This window comes from Mus musculus, chromosome X (assembly GCF_000001635.26).
Source record: "Mus musculus strain C57BL/6J chromosome X, GRCm38.p6 C57BL/6J".
NCBI classification, from domain to species: Eukaryota; Metazoa; Chordata; class Mammalia; order Rodentia; family Muridae; genus Mus; species Mus musculus.
In genome coordinates this window covers 37,213,315-37,224,533 of record NC_000086.7, presented here as the reverse complement: position 1 = coordinate 37,224,533, position 11,219 = coordinate 37,213,315, and the positions used below count along the sequence as shown (strand labels likewise).

The window sequence follows — 11,219 nt, the reverse complement described above, 5'->3', positions numbered from 1 at the left end:
ATTTTTGAGCTTGTGACTATGATAATAATAGTAGCGTGTGCTTTATCAGGGCTAAATTAATAGCTTATCAGGATCCCATTGATAGGGCTGGAGAGCTGGCTCAGCGGGTAAGAGCACTGACTTCTTTTCCGAAGGTCCTGAGTTCAAATCCCAGCAACCACACGATGGCTCACAACCACCGTAATGAGATCTGATGCCCTCTTCTGATGCATCTGAAGTCAGCTACAGTGTACCTATTTATAATAATAAGTAAATCAAGAAGAAGAAGGAGGAGGAGGAGGAGGAGGAGGCACCAGAATCCCATTGATGTAGGCTTAGGTTTTTTTAATTAGGTATTTTCCTCATTTACATTTCCAATTCTATTCCAAAAGTACCCCATACCCACCCCCCTACTCCCCTACCCACCCACTCCCCCTTTTTGGCCCTAGCATTCCCCTGTACTGGGGCATATAAAGTTTGCAAGTCCAATGGGCCTCTCTTTCCAGTGATGGCCAACTAGGCCATCTTTTGATACATATGTAGCTAGAGACAAGAGCTCCGGGGTACTGGTTAGTTCATATTGTTGTTCCACCTATAGGGTTGCAGTTCCCTTTAGTTCCTTGGGTGCTTTCTCTAGCTCCTCCATTGGGGCCCTGTGATCCATGGCTTAGTTTTTTTAAAACCTACTTTAATAAGGGTTCTCTAATGCTTTGACACCCCCCTTTCTAGCCCACCATCCAAAGATAGGGAGGAAATGATGGCAAATAGGAGAAAGTGATGTGGACCTGTTTAGAAGTAGTTCTTTGGGGCAATTACAATCTCCATTGTCAGGATACCAGCAATCCAGTTTGGTTGTGCCAGGATACTATCAGTACAGTTTAAAAAGAGTGTCACCAAACACAAATCAGCAGAGGAGGCACGACCAGCAGAAACAGCCAGACCTCCACTGAATTAGTATGAGTCAGCAGGAGTGACCAAAACCAGCCAGAAAGCCAGGAGTTCTCTGCCGTGCCCCTCACAAGGCAGTGAAGATCTGCGAAGATGCAAGACCAATGAAGTGATGCACAACTAGCTATGCAAGTACCTTATCACTGTCTGTTGGGTCATACTTACAAATATCACTCAAATACTCAAATACTCCAAACATCACGTGTCCTCACACAGGTCTTGCTTCATCAAAACATCACATGAGTCTGCAACACATGACACAGCCAGAAATTCCCACTTCACGTTCATGTTGCTTCTCGTTGAAACTCTGAAAATTTGAAGTCTTACTATAACGATAGCATAAACAGGGAAAGAAATCTGAAACATTTCTCATTTTTCACATATTTAAATCCCCTCCTTAGACCCTTAGGCCTTTAAAACTTGCATTTACACCCCTTAAACCACCTTCTTAGACCCTTACAACTTAAGCTTTCACATCCTCAGACCTCTGCATCTTGCATTTATATACTTTAGATTCTTTAGACCCTCACAACTTAAACAAACTTCAAACCTTTTCTTTTTCTAAGCAATCATTTACCTTGAGACACAGGCAGTTAGAGGGTAGTTATTGCAAAGCAAGTTCCTTTAAATAAAGAAGGGTAAAAAGTTACACTGGAACCTGTTTTGTGATTTTTATCTCTTTCAGTGTGAGGTCTGCCAGCAAGGTAAACTGTGAGTGTGGCTTTTACATATAAAATGGATTGGCTGGGTAGCTGTGATCTTTGGGAGGAGGAAGGAGCCGGTTTCCTTGCTTCTGTTAAACTGACAACGCTACAGTTGGCCATCAATAAACTGTCTTAGTCAGTGTTTGTATTCCTGCACAAAATATCATGACCAAAAAGCAAGTTGGAGAGGAAAGGGTTTATTCAGCTTACACTTCCTTGTTGCTATTCACCACCAAAGGAAGACAGGACAGGAATTCACAGAGGGCAGCAACTTGGAGGCAGGAGCTGATGCAGAGGCCATGGAGGGTGCTGCTTACTGGCTTGCTTCCCCTGGCTTGCTCAACCTGCTTTCTTACAGAACCCAGGACTATCAGCCCAGGGATGGCACCACCCACAATGGGCTCTCCCACCTTGATCACTACTTAAGAAAATGTCTTACAGCTGGATCTCATGGAGGCATTTCCTCAAGGGAGGCTCCCTTCTCTGTGGTAACTCCAGCTTGTGTCAAGTTGACACAAAACCAGCCAGTACAATAACTATCAGAGATCTGACAAGGATAAATTAGAACAGGAAGTATAATCTAAATTGCCTCTGTATCAATTAAAATGACAAAGACTTACCTGCCACCTGGGCCATTACCCTAGGACCCCTCCAACCCCATGGTGGTCACAAGGGGCAAAGGTCATAGGTCACACAGGGCAGCATTGGCCTTTGGCTGTCACACCAACAAGATTCGAGAGACATTCCTGTGGCTAAAGAACTTAGGAAAACTGACCTACACTGGTGAGGCATAGTAGGGCAGTCAACTGAACAGTGTCCAGAGTTTGGGAAGAGCCCTGGCATCAGGCAAGGCATAGGGCAGTTCTTTGCCCAGTGGTTAGCATTACCACAATCCAGGTCTAGTTGTCTGTGGCCCATCATCTTTGAAGAACTTGGGGGTCACTTTAGGAGCTTGTAATTCTATCCGGGGAAGCTTTTTCATTAAACACTTTAAATATCATATTCAGTGGGTCTCTTAGAGGTTTTGAGAACCATAATCTTTTAAGCATACCTATTTAAAAACAAAACAAAAAAAGAGCTTTACTTGATTTTAATTACTTGCTTCAGATTTAACCTTGAAAACATATACAGAAAGTTTAATCAAGCCTGCCCTGTAAACGAATTATACTTCTACTTAGCATGACTACAAGCATATGTCTGAGCACATTTTAAAAAATTACCACCTTAAAGCACAGAGCCAAAAACTATCTAACAAAAACCCCAATCCAAGACATGAGAAAACTCTCTTTTGAGTTGTTGAAGAGGGCTATCCAAGAGAATCCCAAACCATGCAGCCTACTGATGTTACCCTTGGTTATCCCACCAAAGGTAGCAGGTATCTACTGCTGAAGACACCAAGCACGTCAGACACAGGCCCAGAGACCCCTGAGGTGGAACTGACCTAAAAACTCACTTCCTAAGAACTAAATTTCATTGTACCAGAAGGTTTCATGCAAACTTACAACAGAGGGAGGCAATCCACTGTTCTACTCAACTATGATGCCTATAAACCACATCAAGGTCCAACATGGCATAGTAACCCTAAGGATGAAGTAGTGGCATGCATACCTTGTCAGAAACAAATTGTACTTAAGATGCACTCAGTGGGAGGAAGCCCTTGCCTAGTACTAGAAACCTAGCTAACTATTCAGGGTTATTGGAAGTGAATCTGCAACCACTAATTTACCAAACCAGCACAATCACTAACAACAATCTAGAAACATGTGTCTTTATACACACAGAGAGGTGTTGGAGACCACTACAGAAAACCAAAACTAATCAAATGAAGTGTTGTGGAACCCAGTCCCAGTGGGTCCATCAATAAAACACTCCTACATCTAAGGCTTAGGGAATATTGTGGAAGAGGGGACAGAAACACTGTAAGAGTAAGAGGATCCGAAAGTTCATTGTGGGACTATGTCTCCTAGTAACATCAGAAGCTGTACCCATAAAGTCTCACCAACATGCCTCCCTAAATATGAGCTGAACAAGGAGGACACAAACAAGCATGTCAAACTTCACAGGGAAAAGCCCAGGAGGTCTTAACCTACACAAATAACTTCAGACGATCGAATAAAGCTGTGAGTAAGAAAGATGGTCCTCCCCAGGGGGAGCACATCAACTGCTTGTCCAGTCAGCCCTAAAACCATACAAATAGTATCATTATATGAACATAACCGATTATATTTGGGAATATATATATGTATTCCCAAATATAATCTTTATAGTAAGTTCTGTAATATCCAAAATAAATTCAAGACTACCCTGTACCTTCCCCCTTCAAAAAGACTTTCCAAACTGTACTAGCAGGCCAAGTCCAGAGTCAAATAAAAAGCTGGCTGACTAAACAAATATAGAAACATAGTTTTAACGGTCAAAATTATTAAGCTTCCAAAACAAGATTAACAATTCCCCTGCCCTGCCTCACACTAAAAACCTCAAAGACAGACAAAATGAGAGTCACCCTATACAAACCAACCAATGCCTAAAAAGGTTATTGGCTACACCAATTAAAATAAGCCAGACTACGCTGGTGCCTATATCTGGCCCTTACAAAGTTATAAAAACTGTGTTGTTTCTTTGTTCTGGGTCTCTCTTCCAACCTGCGTGCTGAGAGGGGGTTCGCCAACATGTTAAATAAATAAAATCCTCATGCGTTTTGCAACAATGACGGTCTCTGTGGTCTGTGTGTGAGTGAGGGTCTTTTGACAAGCTACAACATTTCCAGTACAGTCAGAACTACATAGATAGACCCTGTATCAAAAAGTCAAAACAACATCTAAAGGTATGCCATACCACTGATGCATATACAGCTTACTTACATTTCTATGGAGATGTAATATGTAAATTTTACACATTTGAAACAGCCACCGTTTTTGTTTTGTTTTGTTTTTTTAATAAAAAGATTAAAATTAAATCGGGCCCATTGTTCACCATTTTACAGAAAAAAATTAGAGGTATCAGAATTTGGCAAAGGAAATAGATGTCTTCCCACCCACCCCCCTCCAAAAGAGTCTCAAATGTTTCAAATTGATCTCAAACACATCCTGCAGCCAAGAAGAAGACTCTAAAGCTCTGATTTTAATGCCTTTGCTTCCATGTACCCAGCTCCCCACACTCCCAGGTTACTGGAAAACATTATGCCAACTTCATGGAGTTCAGGGTCTCTAAGCCATGATATTACTTATGTGGCACAAGGGCACTGTCATCTAAGCTACGTCCCCTGCCCAGAAATCAGTGTCTCTATGACCGTGGTCATACTAGAGAGAAAAACTCTCATGATCCCAGCACCTTGCCAAAAACAGTTTCAGGATTTAGGTAAAGGCAAAGGCCAGAAAAGAAAAAGTGTGTGTGTGTGTGTGTGTGTGTGTGTGTGTTTTAGTACACAAGCAGTTATCAAAACTGTGAGGTACTCTTTTTCTGGGAGAAAAAATCTTACTCCAGCATCAGGGTTCCCAAATATTGCCAGCTCAGACATGGGAACTACTGGAGATAAACTAGTTTTTTAAGCGCCCTTTTAGTCTCAGAACAGATGAGTTGGGGAAATGTGGCTGCCACGGGATCAGACTAGCCACAGGTCAGTGAAGGGGCTGCTTGACTGACAGTTCTGGGATGGAGACCAAGGCATAAAAGCCAGCTCTTGACACTTTGCCTTTTCAGTGTGTGCGTGTGTGTTCTAAACAAATATGAGGAAGTTTAACACACGTATGAAATTTCTCACAGTTTTTACCAGTACTTATCAAAGTGCTACTAAAGTCTCATGTCCCATCCCCGCTACACCCCACCTCCATCCCGCACCCAGTAGCCCTGGCGAAGGTGAGTCCTCTGCTCTGTCTGCTGAGCCAACAGGGCCTGTAATTCTGCCCAAGCTCCTGTAAAGGCCAATGTGGAAGCACAATACACTACGTGAACTTCACTTTCTGTGAAAGCCCTAAGGAAGAACCTCCCAGATAGACTCATTAGCTTAACATCCGGTCATTAGCTTAACATGGACCAGGGACGCAATGTGGAGAAGTAGACCAAGCGGTATTGTCCACACATTTCCGCAAGGCCTCCGGAGCTACTGGGGGATCTTTTCTTTCTTTTCTTTTGTTTTTTTTTTGTTTTGTTTTGTTTTTGTTTTGTTTTTCGAGACAGGGTTTCTCTGTGTAGCCCTGGCTGTCCTGGAACTCACTCTGTAGACCAGGCTGGCCTCAAACTCAGAAATCCGCCTGCCTCTGTGTCTCGAGTGCTGGGATTAAAGGCGCGTGGGGATCTTTTCTTACTCCCCGCAAATGGGTTCCCTCAGTGAACTGCCATCCCTTTCCTAGGAAGATAATTAAGCAAGACCGGAGGATTCAACTAAGATGCAAAGTGGAAGCTCCTTCTATACCCGACTTGCCCAAGGGCCGTGATTTCCTTCAAATAATTCCTGCTCATTGCAGCTCTAATCTGCCCTCAGTTTTGCACCTCAGGGTCTCAGCCCATAGCAACAGGAGGGTAACCGGAAGTCAGGACTGTGTGCGCATGACTGGACGCTGTACTAACCAGACCGGAAGATAGGCCTTCCAGGTTGAGCTGGTCAGCTTTTCTGCGCTGGGGGGCTCCAGTCCAGACTCTACAGACACACAAGCTGCAAGCTGCTCCGACGGCTTTCGGAACATGGAGCACCAAAGCATCTATCACCTGCTTCGTATAATACCTGAGGATGAGGAAAATGCGAATGGTCAGTGAGTTTAGGGAAGGGTGGGTTGACGATATACACAAGGGGAGGAGCGTCCCTTATAGGACTGAACTGGAGCTGTGCGCCACAGGCTTTGGCCTGACTCCATGACACCTCCGCACCAGCCTAGGCCCTGACGCCTGGTTTTTCCGTTTCCCCACTTAAGGTGTGATGGCCTTGCTGGCTGGAGAAGGAAGAAACGAGGGAGAGAGTGGACCGGGCCAGCCTGGGTCTGGAGTAGCAGCAGCCGCCTCAGCATTCAGTAGACAAGATGGGCCTGCTGCTGGTGCTGCAGGCTTCATGGTTCCCTGTACCCGAGAAGGCCATGACTGGGAGAATGCACAGCAGCTTCAGCAGCCGGTTTTCTGGAGTATGAGAGACGCCCGGGTTGCGCAGCCTGGGCCACCGCCGAAGGGCAAATGTGGCCTCAGCAACAGGTTCTCCCGCTGGCAGCTGCAGCAGCTGGAGCTTCTTTTCCAGCGCACTCAGTACATCAGTGCACAAGACAGGTGAGCAGATAGGCCGCCTTGCTGTCCTGGTCGCTGGGCGCCTGTGATCCAGAATTGTTTATGCATTTCCTCCTGGTGCCCCTTTTGCTCCGTTGAAAATGATTTATTACGTTTTCTTTTTATTCATGTATTTGGTTGTGTGTTTGCCACATTGTATGTTCTGGGTACCAGGAAAACTGGGGAATAAGTTCTCTCTATCCCACGTGGCTCCCAGCGTCAAACTCAGAGCACAAGGTTTGCCAGCAGGTCCTTTTTCCTGTGCCTCTCTCTTGCCATGTTGAAATTAAAGTCACTTACAAAATCCAGGCTGTCAGACCCCATCCTCCAGCACTAGGGTTCTGGGGTGACAGGTAGGAGTTAGTAAAAGTGAGAGTAAAGAAATGTTCGGATAATATTTAATTCTGTCAAACTGGGCAGTGTCTGTTGATATAAGGTATTTTTTAAAAATGATGTGAGAAGCCTGGTGTACTTGGGATAGTATGGAGTGACATTGTGCCTTCGTCTAAAATGTTCATACACCCGGGGCTGGCAAGATGGCTTAGCAGTTAAGAGCACTTGTTGCTCTTGCAGAGGATCCAGGTTTAATTCCCAGCAACCACATGGCAGGTTACACCCATCTGTAACTCCTGTTCCAAGGCATCTAATCTCTCTTCTGACTTCCTTGGGCAAGAGTCAGGAATATGAGACACATACATACATACATACATACAGGCAAAACATTCACACACATGAAATATACATGGTTTGGGGTTTTTTGGGGGTTTTTTGTTATGTTTGTTTGTTTTTGTGGGTTTTGTTTTGTTTTGTTTTGTTTTTTCATTTTTCGAGACAGGGTTTCTCTGTATAGCCCTGGCTGTCCTGGAACTCACTTTGTAGACCAGGCTGGCCTCAAACTCAGAAATTTGCCTGACTCTGCCTCCCAAGTGCTGGAATTAAAGCCATGCACCACCACCATGCCCGGCTTACATGTTTTTTAAAAACCAAAGTTTTGGTACATCTGTACATCACGTGTTTCTTAAATTGCACAATTATAGATGTTGGCACATTTCTCTCAATCACTTTCCTTTGGCATCCCATTAAAATGTCTGCCCCTCCAAAAAATATTCTCCATAAAACAAGATTCAGTATTGAACATGGGATGTCTGCCTATAGATGAGACACTGGATGGACCAATGTGACTACAGTGGTGAGTTCCAGGATAGCCTAGGCTACAGAGTAATATACTGTCTCAAAACAGAAAAAAAAAAAACATCTGAAACCTCAGTAATTGGGAGATTAAGACAGATAGATCAGAAGTGCAGCATTGTCCTCCTTTATATCAGGAGTTCCAGGCCAGCCCAGTCTCTATGAGTCCATTTATGCAAGAATCTCAGACATACTCTACCTTGCCTTGTGTTGGTTTTTCTCCTGCATTTTCTTTGTGGATAAAAGCACTTGACATTAAGCCCGAGAGCCCAAATTCACTAGCATAAACACAACAGAAGAGAACTACGGTCCATTAGCTGTCCTCTGACCTCCACAGGTGCACCCTGGCCCTGGCAGAGCAAATAAATAAATGTAACATAGCACTCTTTTGCAGGTTTGATACCCCATATGTTAACTGAATGAATATCAGAAATCCCTGAATGCTTTCCATCAATCCATCTTCTTTTGTTTGAGTTTATCCTCCTGTCCTGACAAAGAGTGTCACACAAGTTTTTCTTGTGAGATTTTGCTGGGTTTCTGTTGTTGTTGTTGTTGTCCTTGGGTTTTTTGTTTTTGGCCCATTCCTTCATCTGCACACCCAGTCTTAGGAGCCTCCCTCCTTTTTTTCTGTCTATATTACTGTTTTTCAAGTTAGTTACTAGGGATGTGCCTGACTTTTGTGCCTGTTAATGGTGTGTTGATGAAATACAATCACTGGTAGACTGTTTTTAAGCCTCAAAATCTTCAAGGTGAATGTTGCAGAAAGTAGAAAGGTGGTACAAACATTTAAAAAACAAATGTGAAGTATCCTATGCACAATTTATTCCATTCTGAGATGTCAAAGGCTGAACCTTTGCCATTTTTCCCTTCAGAAAACGGCTGGCAGTGTGTCTGTGTGTGTGTGAAGCCAAAGTGCAGGTGAGTAAAGACAAGGCGACTTGACAGAACAGCCGTTCTAGAACTTGCTTCAGGTCTAGGATGGCTCTGCTCTGTCCAGGAAGTTGCTGAGGGGTTTTGTTGTTCTTGTCTTGGCTTTTTTGTTTGTTTGCTTGTTTGTTTTGACTTCACACTATTTCAAAACTACCTTTAAAAAATTATTGTTATTGTTGTTATATTTTATGTGCATGGCTTGTTTTGCCTGTGATTACGTCTGTGAAGCACATGTTTTGTGCCCCCAGAGGCCCGAATAGGAAATCAGGTCACCTGAAACTGGAGTTCCAGATGCCTATGAGCCATCATATGGGCCCTGGGAATCAAATCCAGGTCCTTTAGAAAACCAACCAGCACTTTTAACTGCTGAGTCATCTCTCTCCAGCCCCCAAATTACCCTTTTAAAGACTGTTGTTACTTTTTTAATTTCTTTACATATATGTATGTCCATGTATCTGACATATCTGTGGGTGCTGGGGACCAGAAGAGAACATTACATCCTCTTGAGCTGGAGTTCCAGGAAGTTGGGAGCCACTGTGGGTACTTGGAAGCAAACACCTTTGTACAAGCAGCAGGTGTTCTTTCCTAGTGAAGCATCTCTCTAGCCCTGTCAATTTGACTTTAGAACTTTGTGATCACTGTAGATAAAGGAAAGGGGGGAAATAAGATAGCCTTCGCATACAGAAATGACTCATTTCAAGATGGAACACAACTTCCTAAAGGAACGAAGGTGACCACTAAGCTACTTCCAATCCCTAAATGCATACATATCACACACACTTAACCAATAGATAAATTATGTGTTTAAGTTATAAAAGTACATATGTGTTATATGTGCACATACTTCTATCAGTTATATACAGATCAATGAGATATATAAATAAGTAAGTATCTATCGTGTACAACTCCTTTTAACATGGCTATCCTTTAAGTAGATTGTCTCTGTGGAGACATCCCACTGGGGTTGTAAATACATAAGTCATTGAAATTAGTGTAGCCAGGGGCTCCATGACTAAATGATTCGAAGTACTAAAAATTAAATACAAACTCAGTCCTTACAAGGACAATTTCAGTGCTTGCAGGCAGGGCCTAGCACTCATAAAGCTGATGGGTTAAACAGAGACTGTGGGAATGGGGAACGCATAGAATCCAAATGCCTGATCCTCTTGCTGTTTTGAATTGCCTAGTGAAGCCACACAAATCAAGGCACCCAGCATTCTAATTCCCTGCTGCATGCTGCTGCATCTGCCTAAAAATGCTGCTGCTAATGTCTTTCAGTGTGCAGGAGGATAGAGAGGGGGAGAGGGCATGTGGCATTTGGACATTTGCCTAGGGACTATTTTGTACTGCTGGGGGTATTGTCCCCTCGCAAAATTCGAACAGTGAGGAAAAAGGGTCTTCTGACTGAAAAAAGGGGTGGTTTTTTATTTCTTTTTTCTCCTCTAATTAGTTACTATAGAGTAAGCTGATTTCTTTTTCTCCTGTTGTAGAATTGGTTTCAAAGGAGAAGAGCAGAATATAGGAAATATCATAATTCATAAACAAAGGCTCAGAGGTGTTCCTCCTCCTGATAAGCACATCACCTTTCCCTGAAGATTGTGGAGAGGCCTCAAGGTTAGCCCTTGCCTGGGAGCCAGATGCAGAGGCTATCCCCCCCTCCTGCACCCCCCCACCTCCCCCCCCACCAACCTATTGTTTCAGCCATATCCCCTCAGCACTTGTGCTTTCAATAAAGAGGTGAATTCTCGACATGTTTATTCATGTGTCTTCTGTAAAAATTCCGGTTTCCATTATCAGAAACTGTCCTTTAAACAGGATGACAAAGTCCTCCTTCCTTGAGGTGACAGTGCTGTATATCTCAGGACCAAACCCTAGTGTGAGAGGTAAGATGTACCTTACCCCACCCCTGACCATGGACGAGAGAGGCAGGACAAGTCGCTAGGGAAAGACAGTAATTTTCCAGACAAAGCTGATTCGGATGAAGCTGAGAGTTTCATTTCAAACCTGAATTCGGAAAGAAACTTCCTATGTGGTTATTCGCAAGAGCAGAAGCAGCAGCTAACCCAAGTATATCTAGGCCCTTTCCACTTCTCTTCCCTGCCTTCCCTTTATGTGGCACACAGGGCACTGACAGCTACTCTGGCAAGGGTCCTGCTGCTTGAAGAGGACACTAGACTCCATCCCATCCAGTTCTCTCGTGTTTCACAGCTCCGATCCAGAAGC

The 11,219-nt window shown here is 43.7% G+C and overlaps 1 protein-coding gene across 3 annotated transcripts; it reads left to right on the top strand.

Annotated features, from left to right (window-relative positions):
• The first annotated feature begins 2,275 nt into the window (after positions 1-2,275).
• Rhox1 (reproductive homeobox 1) lies at positions 2,276-10,730 on the top strand. 3 transcript variants are annotated; one of them, NM_001025084.2, is made up of 5 exons: positions 2,276-2,414; positions 6,265-6,375; positions 6,539-6,881; positions 8,939-8,984; positions 10,487-10,730. In NM_001025084.2, the coding sequence occupies exons 1-5, from the start codon at positions 2,291-2,293 to the stop codon at positions 10,535-10,537; spliced, it is 675 nt and encodes a 224-aa protein (NP_001020255.2). In that variant the 5' UTR covers positions 2,276-2,290; the 3' UTR covers positions 10,538-10,730. The 3 variants fall into 3 exon arrangements, with proteins under 3 accessions (NP_001020255.2, XP_006541450.1, XP_011249273.1); XM_006541387.2 differs by lacking the exon at positions 2,276-2,414 and having other exon boundaries at positions 6,187-6,375; XM_011250971.1 differs by lacking the exons at positions 2,276-2,414; positions 8,939-8,984 and having other exon boundaries at positions 6,187-6,375; positions 10,487-10,666.
• Positions 10,731-11,219: the final 489 nt, after the last annotated feature.